Source organism: Melospiza georgiana, chromosome 1 (genome assembly GCF_028018845.1).
Source record: "Melospiza georgiana isolate bMelGeo1 chromosome 1, bMelGeo1.pri, whole genome shotgun sequence".
NCBI classification, from domain to species: domain Eukaryota; kingdom Metazoa; phylum Chordata; class Aves; order Passeriformes; family Passerellidae; genus Melospiza; species Melospiza georgiana.
Genome location: NC_080430.1, coordinates 112,532,273 through 112,553,245, shown reverse-complemented (window position 1 = coordinate 112,553,245; position 20,973 = coordinate 112,532,273). Strand labels below are relative to the sequence as shown.

At 39.7% G+C, this 20,973-nt stretch overlaps 1 protein-coding gene across 10 annotated transcripts in view; it reads right to left on the bottom strand.

Annotated features, from left to right (window-relative positions):
* DTNA (dystrobrevin alpha) overlaps positions 1 to 20,973 on the bottom strand; it is a 223,337-nt gene that overhangs the window by 27,008 nt on the left and 175,356 nt on the right. For 7 of the 10 annotated variants that reach the window (XM_058041024.1, XM_058041015.1, XM_058041043.1 and 4 more), the window contains 4 exons: positions 18,439 to 18,519; positions 16,475 to 16,564; positions 3,291 to 3,378; positions 724 to 821 (listed from right to left, as the gene is read on the bottom strand). In XM_058041024.1, the coding sequence (XP_057897007.1) occupies positions 724 to 821; positions 3,291 to 3,378; positions 16,475 to 16,564; positions 18,439 to 18,519 (357 nt within the window). Of the gene's footprint in view, positions 1 to 723; positions 822 to 3,290; positions 3,379 to 10,070; positions 10,282 to 10,895; positions 10,974 to 16,474; positions 16,565 to 18,438; positions 18,520 to 20,973 lie in introns of those variants that run through there. The other 3 variants (XM_058041084.1, XM_058041060.1, XM_058041051.1) reach the window with 3 other exon arrangements.

Genomic DNA, 20,973 nt, shown 5'->3' with positions numbered 1-20,973 from the left:
ACGGTGACAGAAGGCAGTGCAGAGTTTGGAATAGGAAACCATCTGGTCTGGGCTAGCCTCTGCTTTATGGTCCAGCACTAAAAGTGGGGCTCTGCTGCCATACATTTCATGCCATCAGGCAGTCTGGTACCCAGGGCCAGGTTCTCTGCTGTTAACAAACAGGCATCACTCCTTTTTTGGGCCGGCTGGCCTATTTCTCCTGGACACTCTCTCTCAGTTTCGGTCACATCTGCACCTCCTGTCTCATTTGATCAGCAGCCTAACTTGCTGCTAATCTTCCTGCTAACCTCTCCCATGCAGACTGTGCTCTGAAGAGCTTTAATCATCTTTTTCCTGAATAAAAGCAGGGGAGCATAACATTACAAGCATGGCTGATCCTTTTATCATCTCATGTTATACTGCTACTGAGAATCCAACTGGAAGTTAATCTGGTTTTGAAACAGGACAGACTTTTTTTTAAACTCTTAACAAACAGCAGCTGCAAACAGTAAAGCATCCATGATTATTTCATGTCATTGGACATTACACTTCTGAAAACATGGGGTGGCTATGGATTTCAGAGCCTTTATCCTATTGTATGGGCCTTTTTGTGCTCTTTTTTTTTGTAGGGGGAAATATATGTGCCTGTATAAGCACATTGTACAGGTGGTAAAAAATGCTAAGAAACAAACACATATGTAACATATGGGACTGAACAAAACCAGGAACTTAGTGGATCCTTACCGGTTTTTATTTTCGAGCTCTGCAATCAGCTGCCTTTGTTGCTTGTTTGCATCAATGGTGAAGGAGATATCTGATGCCCCTCTCTGCTGACTCAGCTGCTGTTGTAAAACAGAGAAGGCTGCATTGAAAGAGGAATAGCCAGCATGCAGCATGAGTTCAACACAGATCTGTTCTGTGACATCTGCTTACAGAAAGTGCAGTACCAAGCTTGCCTAGACTAAAAAAAGAACATTCATGTTGTGCTCATACCAGTACGGAACCATTGCTAGTAAAAGCAGAGTAAGTGCTAGAACAAACAAGACTCAGTGTTTACCATCCTGTCAGTCACTGCTTCTTCACGTAGCTTCCTCTGAACCAATCATAAAAGGCAATGACACTGCTGCAGGCAGTTGCTGTAATGTGGCTCTTGATACTGATGCTGCAGACAAGAGGAGCACACTGGAGCAAAAAGCAGTGTCTGCCTCCAGAAAGGATGGGATGTGTTTCCAGTGCAGTGATGCTTCGTGCTCTCGAAAGCTCGGTTTTACTTTCAGTTTGAAAGCAGTGCTCAGTTTTCAGTCTGGCTGTGTGGCCCATTTGGCCAAGCTTTCCAATCTGCTCTCATGATACTTCAGAAAATCTCTTTCCACAGTCCTTCGTGGTACAGCAAAATCTTTTTTTTTCCACCAATAAAATTATATGAGAATTTGTCCCTCACCAAACTAGGCAGTGCTCCCTATAGCTTCATTGGACTATGCCCTTTTTGCATGTTCATCAGCAATAATCAATCATTGTTTTTCTTGTTCACACTCCTGTATTTCAGTATTGTAACAATGACAACACAGAACAGGACATTTAAAAGTTTCACAACTATGAAGGAAACTCATTTATTTCTAACTCCCACCTGAAAGAATCAGGTATTTAAAAATACTCTGCTGAGTTACTGCTGTGATATGAGGGCTCATCACCACAAAAAGGCCTGTGAAGTGTAACTCTGGAGTGTTATTTTGTGTGATGCCAGGCATCCCCTCTGCCAGGAGGTAAACCCTCAAAAAGGATGAAGATACATTTCAATAGCCTAACAAAGGTTAGGACTGTCTGTGGGAAAAGGACAGTATGTTTCCCCCATAACCACATACTATCTTTTCTGCTATGGACACGGTTTCCCATTAACACATCAACCACAGGGAAGCAGAACAGTGCATAAAGAACTGATACATGCTGGTGGATGCCATCACTCATACAGGAAGAAGCAGGATCTTTATCCTGAATGCCCAGTGTTACCAATATATTTAGTTCCTTAAAATCCAGAATGACTATCACCAAAGCTTTAAAAATTTCCACTGCCCCTACTGGGCATCAGTCTTTTGCTTGGAAAGACTTCTCTTTATGAAAACCTCCCCTCTTCCTTCTGTCTCTTTTGTTCAAAGAGCAAAGATGGATGGCAATGAGAAATTCAGTATTTTCCTTCAAGTGAGCTCTGTTTATACTGTTTTCCCCTACATCAAGGACACATGTTATATGGAACTGATATCAACTGGTTTTTAAGCAGAGACATTATTACTGGGGAATCATGTTCCCATAAAGAATTACTGTCTTTCAGGAATAAGACTGTTATCTACAGGTTGCCTTAAATTTGAAACACTGTGTCACATGTCTGGAAAGGATTGATTTGAGCTGGACTGGCAGAACAGAAGCACCCCTCTCCTCCCAGGCAGCTGCAGGTAGTGTGAAATCTCCGTGACAGCATCTGCACAGGGCAGCAGACTGTCTTCATGTGGTCTGAATGTGACTCAGTGTCTTTACACAATGTGTGGTGCCCAACTTCACCCTTTCAATTGATCCCACAGTGTGAAAATCTCAGTGTGAAAATGTTTCTGGGTGCTCCAGACCTGCTGCTTTTCACTTAACCATCATTCATGGCCCCTTGTTCTATCAAATGGTCTGAGATCGAAACAAAAGTAGCTAGGCTGACCTTTTATGTACCATTTAAGATTTAATATACTTTGATAAGGTTCCTGCTTCATTCTCTCTCGTTCCTGAATGCAGTTAGTGAGGTTTTAGCCTGTCATCACCTTCTATCTTTGGACACAGAGAGCAGAATAATCATTGCTCTGAAATGAAAATGGGAGCCAGGGCTAATGCAGGGGGTCATTACAGTCGTCCTGCTGAAGAACATTCTTTAATATCCTTAGTACTTAAGGCCCTAGTGGCTGTGATATTTGAGCTAGAGAGTAAAATGGATTCACCACCACATTTTCCCAATGCAGTAAATCATTAACCTTTAACCAAAGCTAGTCCAGACAATATTTTATAGTCTTTCCTGAGTTCAAGATGTCAGACTCCCTTTGATGCAATTATTTAAATGCCACTGCATTAGTATATAGATTATATGCATTAGTATGTGGATTCTTTGGATTCAATGGACTGCATAAAAGTGTTATTATTAAAGCATAACAGCCTCTGATGAAAAGAACAGGAAAAAATAATACATTAATCATTAGACTGTCAGATATAATTTCCCTGATCTTGCCAAGCCCCTGGAACACAACAGAAGGAAAGTACCTTCTTTTAATTAAAACACTTACTGATGAAGAAGTTTCTGCTGCCAGCCTTGCTGCGTACCTGGCGATCAGCTTGTGCTCTTCATCCAGCCGACTTGCACTGTCAAGGACGCTGCCCAGGGAGAGGGGAGATGGGGAGAGAGGTTAATACACAGCAAAAACACCCTCTGCCTCAGCCAGCCACCAGCTCACACCCCCAGGCAAAAACACCCTCTGCCTCAGCCAGCCATCAGCTCACACCCCAACACGTCAGTCAGAGCAAAGGAGCAAACCATCACCGAATTAGGAACAGGTGATGTTAATGGAGCAAAGGGCAGAGAATTTCCCTGGCAAGATGAGCTCTAAGGGGCTGAGCACCACCTCTCCAAAGGGAGAAAACAGCACCCTGCAGCCCACAGTAAAGGTTGTACAGGATGCTGCTCTGCCCAAAAAAGGCTTGGGGGTGGTTAGGGCCATCAGTCCACATTTATTTTGATACTCAGTTTTGTCATGTAGGGGGATAGAAGATAAGAAAATAAAGGTAGTATAGAAAGTAATCTTATGCCTAAGGAGTTGCAGCTGAGCCAATTATTAGCAATTAGGAACATGCCTGACTTTAATAGGCCACAGCTGTAGCAAATGAGAAGAAGAGTGCTATAAAAGAGTGGCTTGCTTAGTTGAGAGGGGAATTTGGGTCAGTTGGCTACTGTGAGAAGAAGGAAGAGCCAGTGCTTAGAGGAGCTGTCCATGAGAAACATCAAGGAGATGTGAAACTCTTGCGATAAAGACACAACAATATGGAACCTTTGTGATACAATGCCAACATTGTCATATCACCCGGAAGACTACTTTTTGGTCAGTGGATTAGCAGGGGCCTTGGGGTTTGTTGAGAAAACCTTTAGAAGCTTTGTCATATTTGCCCCAGAAAACAGTGTTTAGGACAGTTTTGCAGGTCACTTACTAAGGTCTCATAGATCACTGACCTAGGAATTTATAATCAGGCTTTCTCTTTTATTTTTGGTTTCTTGCTATTGGGAGCAAGACTTCAGAGTGTCATGTGACTGTGATTAACAAGTATAAAAACTAAACAGTAATTATGCTGAGTTCCTTTAAAATATTGCACCTTATTATCTTTTCTCCCCCAGGAATATAAAATGCAAATATTTCTCTCATGTTAATGATTTTCCAACTGTCCTTATTTTAAAAGGAAGCTATTATTTAGTCAGATGAGCAGGAAAAAGGTAATATACTGAGAACCTTCATATTTCTAAACATTAAGAATTTTGCAGACAAACGTCAAAACTAATGAAACCAGAAATCTGAAAAGGACTTAGTTGACCCTGGATAATCCTGGGCTTTAGAATCCTATACTGCATTACTTCTAGTATACATAAGAGAGAAAAAATGAAGTTCCTGAGAAGAGGTGAGAGGAATGTGGAATTGCCATGTGGAATACAAGGTTGCCTGTGGACTTTCCCAGACAGATGCAAGTCTGGCCTCTTTTCTTATCCTTTGGCTACTGTATAATGGTTTTTGGCTGAAGGGAAACAGGAACAAATCTCCCTGCCCATGGGCTCTTCTGGGCATGTAACTGGTTGCTGGCAAGCGAACTTCAAAAGAGTCTGGGCATGGGATTTTATTCTGATTTTTTTCCCAGAAATTGTACCTTGAACTTGAAAAGCTTTCCAGAGGAAAATCACACTTGTACCAAAAGCTCTGCTTTTGAAGAACTGATATATTTAAAAGGAATATTTCTCTAAAACTTCTCAGTGAGTTCATATCCCTGTGTCCTTCAGGGAACTGCAGTGCACATGTGTTGTTTGGCCTGATTAAATCCCATGGGATTTACAAGTTATGTTTGAAAGATGAGCACTGGTTGATATTCACTGATCATGAAACTAAAGCTGGGTGTCATGGGGATTTGCTACAGCTTAGTGATGCAAAAGAAAAGAGACAAACATCATCTTTTTCTCATTCTCATAATAACCTGTGAGACCACAAACATGAAGTTTAGAAAAACACTAAAGCTCTGAAAAGTGAGACGCAGAGAGGTTCTGTGTAAATAAAACTTAGTGCTGCAGACATTCATGTATGACCTCTGGTGGTAGATGAACACTGACTTTCTGGTTTTGGTTATGTTTATTTTGTTACATACACAGCCTAATTTTTTGCTTACTGAGATTCTGGTGGGGTAACTGATATACCTTTGGGAAAGACTAAAGCTAAAGGCATTTTTCTAAATTTACACAGTTCTGCATCTTACATACTCATGCTTACTGTACTAGTATGTCACCCAGAGAAAGAAAGGGGTGAGCAACTCTTGCAGACACATAAAATTATGTAAACTGGGTAACAGGGGTTGCTTTTATTACAGTTTAATTAATTTTTAATTTTGCCATAATGACCGAAACATTGCATCCTAACAGATGGTTGTGAAGACAGCAAGCATTCAGCATCAATTCTCCTTTTTATGGTAATGTGCAGCCACATCCATCTTGAAAAAATGGATTATGGTTCCACTTGTTGGCATAACCCAATCTGCACCACAGTTCTGAGATGTGAGCTAACATCTAAGCCAACTGCTTTGCTGAGTGAACCAAGCCACCACAACTTTTTGAGTCTTACTTGTATTTAATGTCTTTGATATATATTTATGTGTGGGTGGATGTTATAAAGTAGTTGTAGCAATGCATCAAATTTAGTCTATGAGTGCTGCAAATCACTAACCCCAAAGCCTTGAAAATTAAATTTCAATGTCTGAGATAAATGAACTTCTGGAATATACCTATTCTATGTGACCATCAAGCCCAGAAGTTTGCACAGCAGCATTAGCCTCGACTGCCAAGAATTTTATGTCTCAGAATTCTCAGATTTACCATAATTCAGTTCTGTTTTACTTCACCAACTTCATAGAAAACTACACAGTGATACAGCAAGACAACTGTACAAAAAAGGTTTAAAATATTATGAATGTGTGTGCAGAATTTGGGACCCCAGGTACCTCAGGCATCCTTTTGAGAGAAGCTGGACATTTTGCATACAAATATCCTAATGTTGTTCCTTCTTTTCTAAAAATCACTGCTTCTCCATTAGTGACCATTTCTTTAAAATCCTTACAATTATTAACAAGAATTGGTCTGGCACCTGTCACCATTCAGATGTAGAGTGAATATCCAATATTAGCACCTGCACAAGGGGACTTCTGTGGTCTAAGGCAGCTCCACTAAAAAAAGGGATCTCAAAACTGCAGGCAAAGGATGAAGAACATGATAACCTATGGGCAAAGGAGTGACTCTGGAGGATCTTTGCTATTTCTCAGGCTTCAGATGTGTCAGACCAGCCTGTTCTGCAGCAGGCAGCTGGCAAGAGCTGATGTGGATGTTCCCTGCTGGTTTTACAACTCTGTCACCACTGGTTAGAAAAGTCTCTGGTGAAATTTTTGCAAGACAAGTGTCAGTGCAGTTTTCATGACATGCTCTTATTCTACAACCCCTTCCTTAATAAATTATTCGCTATGGAAAATGTGGACAAATTAAAGGGTCAGTTTCTAGGCCTTAGGGCTGTAAAAAAAAAAAAAAGGCGTAATAGCAACACACCAAATGTTCTCTGAGGACTGTTTAACTGCCACACTTTCAAAACTGGCTTGATTTTAAGACACTTTAAACCAAGACAAATCATCTGTGTCCTCTACTACTGATAATTTGCCATTTACTTTAGAATCACTGAGATTTTACCACCGAAATATTGTAACACTCAGCTATGTGGGAATAATCACAAAAACGAACTCTGTTCAAGGGAGATAAATGTCTACACATTTCCTCTGTAGCAACAGGTCTCTGAATGTTTTTCCTCTTTCAAAGGAAGATTAAACCAGCAATCCCACATAGAGTTCTGCACAGCCCCTTAATACACATTTTAAAATATACCCCAGAAAACAGCTCTCTATGAAACCAAAATAACTTCTTTCAATTTATCTTATTATTTCTGTACCTGAAAAGAAAAAGACTGAAATACATGGAATTATTATTCAAAGCTAGGCAAAGTCTCTATCTTATAAAAATGGAAATTATTTGCAGTTAAAAATTCTTTTTAAGAATCAGACACTAAAGATAAACTAAAGTAAGTGTCAAATATTGGTTTTAAATACTAAAAAAGACTTTGCAATTAAGCTATTCAAAACATCTGTCTAAGGGCTAATTTTTCTACCCATGTAGTTACTATAAATAATGAATTACTTCTTCCTATTGTTTATTAATTTGCTCTGGAGTACTGGCTTCTAAGAAACCCTCAAATAGCTTATTAGCCTGTGGTAGAAGGAAAGCAAAACTTGTACTTTTACTCGCAGTATCAAGTAACTGGAGATGAAAAATAAAGATAAGCAGTGAAAATTAATTAAATGAATTAAAAATAGCCTACAAAAACAAAGTTATATTGGGTTATACTAGACTGATGATTAGCTATAAATTAGCCTCAGTATCTAAAAAACCTCAAATCTTGTTTTGTTTTTAGATGTTACTGTACAGCTCTTCAGATAATTTTATGTATTATGCTCATGAAGTATCTCTGCAGGTTTTTCTTGCAGATAAAGGTCCAGCTATAATAATTTCTCTTTCCAGCTTTGTCTGCCAGAAGCACTTGAGTTATCTGATGTCTGGGTAGGTGCAGGTAGCATTTTGCAGGCAGATTGAACAGCAGAGCTGGCCAGCTGCAGCCTCCCATAAATCAGAAGCCACCTCATTTTGGTTAACTGCATGCTTTACTCAGGTTACCAAACCTCCTTAAGGTGCAGGGTGGAATAACTTGAACTCAGCACCATCCTGGCACAAGTGTGTGGGTTTTGAGCAAAGTACATCCAGCCACTGTGGGGCATGGGCAGGAGAAGGTCAGCTTTGCCTGAAGATGCCACCCCAGACTGAGATGCAGCAGCTGAGCTTTCTGCAGAGGTCTCACCCACTCCTCTGGAAACTGGCTTCACACAGGAGCTCTAGGATGGCAAGATTTTGTTCTTGTTTTTACCAAAATGTAACCATTCTATTTCTCTACTAGCAGTCTCGGTCCAACAAAGCAGAAAATGGCAGTGCAGTTTATGGTCTGATGCTTGACTAAGACTACTGCCCCTCTAGGTTATGTTTCTGTCAAAATCTAATTATACAAATAACTGAGATTGTTTCTCATTGAGAAAGCTGTGACTGCAGTGATTTAATGCCAGTAATCAGATGTTATGTACTATGCTTTGCATCAGTTGTTTAAACAATTAAGGTTGTTGTCAGTCACTCCCCCATTCATTTCTCAAAACCAAATAAATGTTGAATATCATGGCATATGATTTGTATATGTATATTTGGAAACAAAGGTGCTATGAGTTGGTGAGGTTGGCTCAAAGCCTTGAGGGAACAGGTTGGAATATAAAGAATAAAATTTGGAGGATGAAAACAGTACAGATGAGGGGAGGGACCCATAATGAGGTCTCAGGAGGAACTGGTAGCCTTCACTGAAGCTAAATGAACTCTATAATGTTTTGCCTGGCAAACCAGCCTAGCACCACCCTGTCCATTCTTCACTCCCCTCCTGAACAATCCTATCAAGTGAGTCACTCATGGTAGCCAGGGCCACTTTTCCTTCTCCCTGTCACACCAGACCAAGTGGCAGCATATTCCTACCCTCAGCCATGGGTGGGCAATGCCTGGTCACACACATGCCCCCAAGAGCCTGCTTTCACAGCCACACGTCAATATTCCTCCATAAGCCTGATTTCTGGAAGTGCTTCTTCAGGAATGAAATTTGTTTTGTTTAGGATAAATGATTTTCATTTTCCTCACTAAAACCTAGTTTGCCTTTTCAACCCTCCACCACTGGCACATTCCAGTGGGCTATAGAGTAGAGAAGCAGATCCAGGACAATGGAGGCAGACTTTTTTATCCACTGGGCATGACAAACTACTCCCATTTTCAACAGAGGGTACATGCAGAAGTGAAATTTTAAAGACTGCAGAGAACCATGAAGTTGCTTATTGCCTCCTACATACTGGAGTAAATGGAGACTTTCTTCTAACCTAGGAAATATTCTGGAGTGGCAGCACAGGAAACTGAAGGGTTTGCTATGAGCAAAATCAACCTCCTGATCATATTTTTGATAGAAACATTGTACAGTTTTCTGCCCAGCACCACATAGGGCCATATACTGCTCACCACTCTGCTGGTACAGGGCTGCAAAGTCTATGGAATTCTGTTGCACTGGAGAGCTGAGGCAGCATTTCCCTTCCCTGGTGTGATGGGCTGCAATGCCAGCATTTCAAGTGCCAGGACTGCTGATGGGTTTAGGAGACAAAGCTCTAACAATTAACAATGTTCAAGACACCCATTTAAAACCCCTGAGTCTAAATGAAAGAAGGGAAAATTTGTATACAAGATTCAAACAATGCAGAAATCAGGCAGATTTAAAAGCAATGACTGATATATGTAAGAATCAAAATTAATTTCTCTCACTAGGTTAGTAAGATTATTATTGTGATTTAATTATTTATGTACTGTTACAGTTTCTAACTTTCAAGGAAGGTGAAGCTACAAATTATATATGATCTCAAAAATTAATACCTTGAAAACATGGGCTTGTTTAGTTATTGTTGTGTGATGATTTCTGCACTACCACCAAGCCCTGCACTGCCTAGAGCTCAGTATCCCAAGCAACCTGCATAGCCATTCTTAACTCAGCAATTATTTGCAACACTTGGCAACACCTTGCAAGCCTCAGTAGAAAGAATAGCAGCCAGTGCCACAATCCACCAACTTTGGGAGGACAGTTGTGACATATTCACACACATTCATTTGAGGTTAGTGCTCATCAAGAGCTGCTCCAGCTCATCAGGCAGGGAGGGAACAGGGAGGGGCTTTGGCTGAGCAAGGTGCCTTTGCTGGGTGCCCCAGGGTGCCCAAGCTGCACTAACCGTGCGGGGCTGCTCTGCAGCATGTTGACATAGACCCCGATGAGCACGTGTTCATCAGCCAGCCTGTCTGCAACATCCAGGCTGTACTGCAACCTGCAACAGGGGCAGGGTGTCAGCCGGACAGACAGACACACAGAGAGAGCAGGAGCGAGACTGTGAAATGGGAATCTAGCAATGAATACTTCAGTGGTCTTAGGAAAAAAAAATTCAAAATGAAACAACACACCAAGTGCAGAAATTATTTTGTTGTTATTGTAATTTATATGGTTAGTATTTAGTGATTTAAGATAGTAGCAACCCACTTGATGACAGAGCCAGCCTCAGAAATCAGTGAGATGCCAGATCAGGCCAGGGACTGAACTCTGGAGCTGTACAATAGCATTTACTAAAAAATTCAGCAAATCCTGAGGTCAGCATTATTTGGTTTAATATTGTACAAAACCATTAATGTAGATATGTAACATACATGACTGACACACTGAATTTACAAGCTGGATTTGCTTGGAAGTGTTTGATTAAGACCTTATGAGTCCAGGTGTACACACATATATTTAAACATGCCTTACTTAGCTCACTGGGTTAATTGCTTATCACAATTTTCTCAGGAAAAATGTATATAGAATAAATTAAAAATGGGAGGAATAGAGGAAATGTTTTGGTTTAGCTGTGTTAGTGCAATTTAAGAACATACTCTCTCTTTAACTTACCCTTTGCCTTTCAAGAAAGCTGGAGCAGCCCTAGCCAGCAGTTTGCTCTGCTCTACTTCAGTATTCTTGGAAGGAGAGCTAGTTAATAAGACAGGAAAACTAAGAAGAGGGTAAACAGTGATGTCTGAAATTCATTATAGAACAGAGTTTGGAGAAGCTCATTTGAGTGCCCTGGACTGAATAAAAATAATTGAAGCTTTAAAGGAATTCTAGAAAACATCAGGAAATGCAAAATCAGGAATTACAAGTTTCCCCTCCTGTTCTCCAAAAGCAAACTATTAAAGCCTCCACTACAGAAAAGACAAACAAAATATGCTTCTCTCACAAATGGAAAGATGAAGGCTTGTATTTTCCAGATAGTCTGAGATAAACATGGTCTCAAATGCTGCTTTTGAGCTGGGAAAGCTTTACCATACCAGCTAAATTGCTTTTCTCCACACTAACTGTAAGATGGTTTCTATAATCTATGGAAAGGCATTTATTTGGATGCAGTGATGGGATACAGCAGTTTAATTTTCAGAAGTACTGTTTTTCTGTTGATTTAAAATAATATATAGGTCACCAAACACACTTTTTTCCTAATTACAGTATTTAATGGATTGCAGTAACTGCCTCTTTCCCAACACTTCAATATCCACATTAACAAGCTACCACTGGCTAAAAATGAGAAACATTGAAAATGGTTTGTTTTTTTTTTATGCTGCAGCATTATTTTGTTTTTAAGAAACAAAAAATCAAAACAAAATTATATTGTACTTTCCTTTTTTTAAAAATTAATCACATTTTTTTTCATGGGTGTGAAAGCATGGATGCACTTGCGCACCCAGGGGTGTATGGGTGTATGTGTGTGTGTGTATGTAGGCAGGTAATGTTGCACAAATGTGGTGCAAATCTTCAAAACCTTCAATACTGGGACAAAGAAGGAATTCAATGAGGTGAGATTTGTGTAATTCCCCTCCTTTTGGGAGGGCAAGGTTGGCAGTAGGGTTCTGAAGAGGATGGCACCAAAGGTTGTTCTAAGAACTCAAGCCTATTGATTTATAATATATTTGTAAGATAGCTGAATGAAATGCTGTACTGCACAGCAAGAAAAAATGCTTGTTTCACATTTCTCTGCCCACCAGCATGCTACTTGTGTGTATTGCACTTCCACTGGGGCAGAATCCATGCAGATTAACATGTGCCATGCCATCTAGAAGGATGTGTTTTCCACAGGTTTTCTTCCCAGTTACAGAAGGAAAATGCATTCATGGGGTACAGGGTGTGCCACTTCAGCCACAAATGCACCTTTCACTTGTAAAACTCCAGATAAGTATGCTGCCACAGTGGGAGACCGAAGGCCCCAGGGCAGATTTTGGGCCTTGCTTTCTAACAGTGTGCCCTCCACCAACCTCAAGTTCCCCTCTCCCATGCTCCAGAGGCCACACAGTCAGCGTGCAGAGACAGGAGAGCAAGGATTACTCACTGAGCAACTGTTACCATGGCCCTTTCCTTTCTAGTTGACTAAGCAAATGTTAATCTTCCAACCTTTTCTCATGAGTTACGTTCTTTCTGTTTTTCTGATGTTTGGGTGTCTCCTCTGGACCAGACATGCTGGTTAGCATATCCACCCCCGTGCTGCTGCCCTAAACTGCAGCAAACCTCTAGGCAGATGTCTCCTCCTCTGGAGAATGAGTTTTAATGGCTTTCCACATGATGTTCCAGGGTCAAATGCAATCTAACAATTGTATTGCTGACTTCAATTAGTTTGTGGTTCACTGCAACTCCTAGGTCCTCTTTTAAAATATTTCTATCCATCCAATTATGCTCCCATCTTTTATCTGACTATTTGCTTCCTTGCTACAGCACTTTTCACTTATAATTACTGAATTTCCTGTAATTGATTTCAGATCATTTGGACATCAATTACTACCATTGCTACTGAGCTACTTTTCTTTTATTTAGAAATTGCTCTCCAAGCACTCCTTTCCACAACTATTTCAACCTTTGTACCACCTACAAATTGGATGTATTCACTCTATTGCTTCCATTAAGTTACTATGAGAGATAGTGCAGTGTCTAATTTAGGATAGCTTTCAAGAATCCCAGCAGATGTCCTTCTCCTAAAGCGACAGCAAACTTCTGAAAACCTCATTATTCATTTTCAATGTTCCTCTTTTACTAATTTTCCTATGTCTGTATTTCATTTGGGTACTTCTGTGTCATCTGGGACTATGTATAAAGCCCTTTTAAGGTCAACCTGTATTGTATGTGCTGCCTCTTTTTTAACCCACTGGATCAGTCATCCTGTCAATGAAATAAATTAGTTTGGTTGATATACTTTGTTCTTGACAAATCTATGGTGGTTATATCTTGTTTATTATCCACCAATAACTCAATAACTCTTTTATAACTTCAGTATCTTTGGATACCAAGGTTAGGCTGCCTCCTTTATAATCCCTTTCACCTTTGTCCCTCATTCCACCTTCAATCCTCCTTCATTTGGAAGAGCTGACATTTGTCCTTCTTGTTCTTCCATATCTTCCTACATCCTCCACATACTCCCCAAAACACAACTAATCATTCTGGTCACAGAGAACTTCCAACGGGAATAGATATTTTAATTATATATATATATATATATATATATATATATATATATTTATATATATTTACATTCCTGCTAAAATGGAACATCTTGTAAGATGCTAAGTAATGCTTCTCCATCCAAATTTAGAGACAAACCTTCCAGCTGTGAGCAGATGTCTATAAAGATACAGATCTAATAATATTGGTGTAAATGTTATGCCCTCATTAGTGGCTACTAAACAATCAAACATATAAACCTTTCCTTTAGCCAGGTGGAATATTGCTGATATTCTGCTAAAATAAGGCTTCTCATCTTGTTCTGAAAAAAACATGCAAAGATAGCAAGCAGTTGAAGCCTACCATGCTCCTTAGAGACAGGAACATGGAGAACAGCAGCAACCAGTATGTTTTCCTCCAAGTTAGCTGATGACCAGAAATTTGGCCTAATCTCTTGTTAGAGGTAGAATATCCTGTTAGTTAGAATACCATTTCCTTTAACTTTAATGTGGAGTTCAAAAAAGGCACCAGCCATTCTGACTCAGCATTGAGTAAGACTCAATTTCTCCTTGGCTATGGGTATCTGATATCACAGTGCATTCTTTCTATCTATCACACAATTGCCAAGTCATTCCAAGTTCACCAGAATGAGTTGCATCACACCATTTATTACAGTTTATTACCTCTTTAGAAGAACTAAATGCATTAGCTGTGAAGGAGGGGCTGAGAAAAATGCAAGAAAAAATATTCTGTTTCATCTTATCCTACCTAAGCACAATAATTCAATAGCTTAAAGAAAACATTTATAAAGAAAGAGCAGGACATTGTACCCATTACTATGGCAGCTATATACTTTATGTCAGCATGACAGACTGCAGCAGGGGAACAAAATTATTCAAATAAGGGGAAAAATGAATTCAGTGTATAGAGTTATTTCTCTTGAGACAAAAGTTTCTATAATGCTACGTTTGCTTGTTTTGATGTAACATATCCAAATCACTGGGTTTGCAAGGGCATTACCTGTTCTGCAGTAATCTTCCCTTGTTCTGCTGCACTCTAAGCCATTGGAAATTGCAAAAACAATTGACAGAAACCCCCTGAATATTAGCTACAACAAAAGAATTACAGGCCTTGTGGTTTTAATCATGTTAGCTGTCAACAGCAAATGACCATGATTTGGTATCTGGGAGAAGATCACAGACATTTTTGTTTCTTCTTGTCTAGCACAAGTGCTTTAAAGCTGTTCTTGAGCTGTACAGAGCACATTGTTGATACCAATTTCCACACTGTATACATTAAGAAGAAAGGTGCTTGTAATTGCTAAGCCAACCTCCTCCTTAAAGCTCTCTTATGGACCTGCTGGCTCAAACTAAGCAAACAAGCACAGAAATTTTAAGTGGACTTCAATTCTACAGCAGTTTGAAGAAATTAAAAAGCATCTTTGGGAAAACCTGAGCCCAGCTTCCTTTGAGCTTTGGAGTAATTGTGTACCCACCCGAAATCAGTGCTTCAGATGCAATTAAAGTGTAAATAGTATATAATGTTCCATCTCTTTTCAACTGCTCCCTGCCATTTGTCACTGCATTTACCAATTATTAAAGATCTTTCCTCTAACAAGGCTTTCCATCTTCCCAGTTAATTTCCAGTTTTCACCCCTGTGTCCAGAAATATAGTAGTGTGCTGAACTTAGGAGATGCTATCCATTTCCAGCAGCAGAATGAGCTGGTGTGCTGAATTTAGCATTTGCTGCCACAGGGAGGAACTGGTTAGAATGGCTATGTTCTTATGTGAACACAAGTAGCTGAAATAAATACCATGGGAATGCTGTGAATGACTTTCTCTGCCAAGTCTCCTTTGAATAAACATCCAAATTACATAAAAATGTAACTTAAAGCTATCTGAAACCTCTGGACTAGACTGCAACACAAATTAAAGTAACCATAAGTTATCTGCAGTGAAAACACAGCCAGCAGAGCTTTTAGTGTTGATTACATCCAGCTAGAAATTTTACTCTGAGTTTTTACTCTTCTTATTATAATATGAATAATGGAGTATTTAATACAAAACCAGCACAACTGCAAACAGAGCCATCAAAGTCTGTTTCTCTTATGCTCAAGAGGGTGAGCTTCCACTAATGGGGCCTGAATTTCCCAGGGCAATAGTAACAGTAAAACTTAAAAGAATGAATGAAGACACAGTTATTTGTCTAACCCAGACTGAAGATCTTGGCATTTAGCAGATAATTCTTACTGAATTATAGTTAATGCTCATGGATTAACATGAAAAAAAAAAAAAAAAGGAAATTTCCACATAATTCCACATTAAAAAAAGGTGGGGAAAGTTTTTTGTTCTTATGCAATTGTGTATTTCTTTTATGCAGAATGAAACAGGATCTTCCTTTAGGTCACTGAGATGTGAGGGAATGCTGGACAAAGGGCTCAGGGGTCCAAATCCAGCGCTCACTATAAATGGGAAGTTTTCATTAGCTTCAGGAGGACTTAGATCTGCCTTTCCTGTGGTCATTTTGAAAAGCAAAGCTGAGGGGTCTGGGGAGGGTTATTGGCAAGCAGTGCTCAGGGCAGAACAGCAGCCACCCACAGCGAGAGCTGAGGCAGAAGAAGCTGGCTGTGAGACCTGAAATAATTTCCACGCTTTTGTGCAAGCCTCTCTCATTCCTTGGTCAAGAACACAACAGGCAAGTCATACACTGATGATGGAACCATAAAGGTGTAGTTTACAAAAGCAATGTTTCCAACTTCCACAGGACACATTAATATTAATCCTACGTGAAAGGGAAAAAAGGAAAGAGTTGTGCTGCGCAGAAGCAAGAGAAGTTGGCAAAGCTCACAGCCAGCAGGAAGTCTATTCAAAAGACTAATTAGAGCCACAGAAACCCTCTAGCCCATCAGAGCCTTCCTTAAAGAATATTTTGAGTAGTTTAGCAGAATTGCTAATGATTTAGTGCATGAGCTACAGAACTACTGCGATTAGTAGGTTAGTGCTCTCATACTGACCGTGAACTGTTGTGAAGCTGATTTACATACAGCTTTATAAGAGAATGCTCATCAGCCACAGGACTGGCTGCATTTATACCCCCAAGTAACCTGAATGATTCAAACAATGAAACCTTGTTAATACCTCAAAAAGAATATACAGAGAGTAGAGTGTTCAGAGAGGGTTTGTAACAATAAATCCAATTTATTTAGAAAGAGTACGACTTGGCTGTTTGTAGGGTGCTTTTTCTTTCCAATAAAAAGATGCAAATTAAATTTGTAAAAGGTGAAAATAAAAATATGAGAATGAGCTGTCAAACTCCTAAAACCCTGCTATGTCAATGAAACAAAAGTGAAAAAACTTCCAATATACAATCAATGTAATTAGTTTACATATCAGGGTACAGTTAACTCTAAAAAAGCCAGAATGCTACCTAATGTAAACTTTTAACTGTACAGGGATGTCACACTATCCACTTCTATGAAGTGTGGGTACCTGTGCTTGAGGGGGGTGGTACTATCACCTGCCTTTAGGGGATTCTGTGTTTCCTAGGGAGTGTTTCAAGGAGTGCTTCCTAGGGAAAAAAGGAATTCTAACAGTTCAGGAAGCATGTATGTTTAAACCTGATAGTTAAAGACAGTCAGCTACTAAAGAAGACAAAAGTAAAATAATCAGGTATGTTGTACAGGCAAAGAGAGACAAGCAGCACAGTAGACAGTGCTGTGAGTGTTACTGCAGGTCCCTGGCCTAAGGAGTGGTGTACTTTTGTTAATCAAGCACAGGGATGTCTTGGGAATAAGAAGAAGCATCAGCAACACTCCTAAAGAGTGCTGCTCTTAGCGACCTCTCCTGGAGAGGCTACAAATACATTACCCTGCCTTGCACATAAACCCCCATATATTCCAACTACAGAAATGAATCTGCATTTGCAGTCTCTCTGTATAGGCAGCAGATCTGGCCTTGGGGGCTGCTCTGGAACTGGCTTTCAAAAAGCATCTCAGTCACACCCACTGGCACTGAGACAACACTGAATTTACAGCTTACAACTTGTGGTAACAAAATTCATAAATCAAAGAAGTAGTAAACCATCTACACTCTGACTTTGCAGTGTACACTGCAGGTTTGGTTTCAGTTTTGATGTTAAAATATGTAGCTGTGCATTTCCAGAGATTGTGTTTAGTCATTTGGGAATGCTGAAGCACTGACACACACAGCAGGAGTCAAGCAATAAAATGCACCCAAGGAAGACACATTTCTCATCTTCCCTAAGAGAGCAGGAAGTTATTTTCCTGCCACCTTCTTACCTATGTGCATTTGTAGGCTCACACAGATGAGGTCAGACAGCTAGCAAATGCTACACACATATTTTGGCTGGATGAGCCAAAATATTGAGTTAAAATGTACAGTCAGCTGCAAGCACCTCCTCTTTGGGATTTGTTTCTGATGAGACTTCCCTGGTTTGTTTACTGAAGGGTCAGCCACCATATTCCAAGACTACTCTTTCTTCTTTGTTGATTTTAATGAAAATCAGAACGATTTAACAGGATGTCTTGCTATGTCTTGGAAGTATGAGGACATCTCTTTGTTCATCCATATCTTGCGGTATGAGGCATTCCCAGTAGGCAATGGCACATCCCAGTTCCTATTCCCATAGTGCTGTTACAAAATGATTTCTCACCAACAGCCCATTTCGGGTCCCTATGGGAGGGTGCCTCGGGTTGCATGTGAGCACTTTTTAGTCGGTCAGAATGGTTCAAACGAGAGCTGAAATTCAGTGCTCTGCTGTGGGGAGCCTGGGGTGCCTTAACTCCAGCTCTCTGTTCAGATGTCTGGGTGCCAGTCCAAATTACCAAGGCATTTCTCTGCTTAGGTTTAGGTTTGGGTTTGGTGAGAGGGTTTGGTTTTTTTTTACCCCTGTGAGGGAAGATTGAAACTTCTACCACTATCTTATAATGGTTTGGTATAAATAAGGATAAGAACTCACCTTCTGTTTGCAAAGGGACTTCCTGAGGGAACAGAATGGGAGAAGAGTGTGTCGTTCATGCTGGTTACAGGTCGGGGGGGCCTGAAATGCAAAATATCCAGCTGCATTAATTTAGCACCAAAACCCCCTCCATCAGCAACAGTATTTATGTAGAACAGAATGAGCTTGTTTAAAGTAATATGGCAATGGCATCTTCAAAGAAACATTCAACTGACATCTTCTGCTTTACACAGTAATAGTTTCAAATTATAGATGCTGCGGTTTCAAGAAGTTGATATAAACACACTGGTACTTAGGCCTGGAGGGAAATAATGTCTTTGTGTGTTCTGAGGTGAGTTTTAAGCAACCTGCTCAACTTTTTCCCCCCTGCTTTGGTAGAATAGCCACAATGACATTGTTCCTTTCCAGAGGCAAAATCCAGGGCACAGTCCCTGCTTTCAACCAGCCAGGATGAGCACTGGCAGTCAGTGCTCTGTGGCAGCATGGAGGTCTGCAGCATGGAACTGCCAATAAGTGACACATCTTTTCATGAAGTTATTCCTGGTGCTAAGCTCCATGCTGCCACATCCATATAGTGACCACAGTGTATCCAAGCCCTCAGCATCTCATGAAATACACATGGAATTTTAAACTGGTTTGATGGCAAAGTTTCTTAATAGGTATATCAAATCCCAAGTCAAATTGTAGAGTAAGTATTTACTTCAAGAGGACCCATTAGTAATGATGATTTTATTACTACATTCTTTATTTCCTGCTTTTACAAAAAATGAAACAAGAAGGAATTTTCCTCTGCTTTCTTTTACTGTCTACTCTTAAAAATAATCTGTGTGTAATTTTCTCCTTCTGCATTCATTAAGGAGAAATTTCCCCTTTTCAGCAGACTTCTTATGGAACACTGGGCAAAAGATCTATCTGCTCAGGAACAACTAAAAGGTATGTTATTAAAATCACAGGGCTTTCAATCAGTTATGAGCAGAATCTGAAGCCACATTCAGACCTCAGTTTGGTTAATATTCCCTTTAGGCTTTATGGAAGACCTATCTTGCTTTTTTAATTCTGCAGATGTGCAAATTGAAATATGGTAGCCATCTGCAAACTATTCAGTGGGCTCCAATTGTGCAAGACAACTGGTCAACCAAAGCATTTCCAAGAAACCCAGTTCTGCATAGAACTGAACTATTACCATATATTTCATCCTGTAACTTCTTATAAAACAGACAAAAATATGGTATTTGAAGCATTCAAATGAATTTCTCAGCATGATAATGCTACACTGATTTTTAAGAAGTTTAAAACTGTGAAAAGAAAGAAGTAGGATGTGGTTTATATGAAAACAGAGTTTTAACTGAACCCTGCATCTGCAGAACCTCAGAAAAACTTCATTTCTGATCAGTCATGAATTTGAGAAGCAGTCCTTTGTCTTCCACATACTTACAAAGAAGTGTTTAATGTTATTTTTTTGTAATACCGAGATTATTGCAATGTTTCCAAGCTTTTCCTTCAACAAGTGTACTAAAGAAGAAAAATACTCACCAAGTATCTCTTTTGCAGCAGAATAAAATGGAAAAGAGATCATTAATTAAATTGTCAGTTCAATATGTATATGGCTCAAGTAATACATTGGACATACTCCATTCTTATGACCCTGAATCTGAAAAAGCACGAGAGCCTCTATGCATAAAAAGTCATTAATCTGTTTACAAAAGCAAAGTTACTCTTGTGTAAAAATGTCTTTAAACTCCAAGACCTTGCTAAGGTTTCCTGATTAGCATTACTTTGTCAATTCCCATAATGAAAAAATGATTTTAAGCTAATCCAGAGCTTTCCCAAGGCAAGTTTCCTAAAGGCTGATGCCCACTGTCACAGTCCTGAGGTTCCACTTGAGTATCAAGTGGATGTTCAAACACACAGAGTTGTGTGATGTGGTAAGACAGAACAACAGACTTTATTGCAAAGCAAAGGAAATCTCAGCTATTGAGTATAAATTATACCTTTCTGAGGTTATTTTTAAATTCCTGAAAGTGAGTGATTAAGCTTTCTGATAAAAGCGGTACTGAATTAGCTGTCCTCAAGGAGACAGAAAACATTTGGTGCTATTGAAATATGCTATGTTATAAAAGCATGCTATGGCACAACGTATATCCACAGTAATAAACCAAATTAAATAGGAGGAATTTTCCAAAATGCTCCAGGCTGCTCCAAGCTGTTTACACTGATGTCAAAAATAATGCTCCCACAGGCTTAAGATGGAAATGAAGTCAGGACAGGGCAAAATAGATTTGAAAAATATCTCCATGGCCATGCCATTTGTCATCTCTGCTGTCTGGACTTTCTTTCATGTTGCTATTCTTATGTAGAGAGAGGAAAAATGACCCTTTCATCAGTGGGAGGAGTTCTACCACCAGGTTTATGACACGTGGATAACTATTTCTCTAGGTGAGGCTTTAGATGTATTTCTTGCTTAATTCAAAATTTTATGTGGCACCAGTAAAACAAAAAAGCCATGCAGTCCTTTTGTCTGGTCCCAGGCAAAGG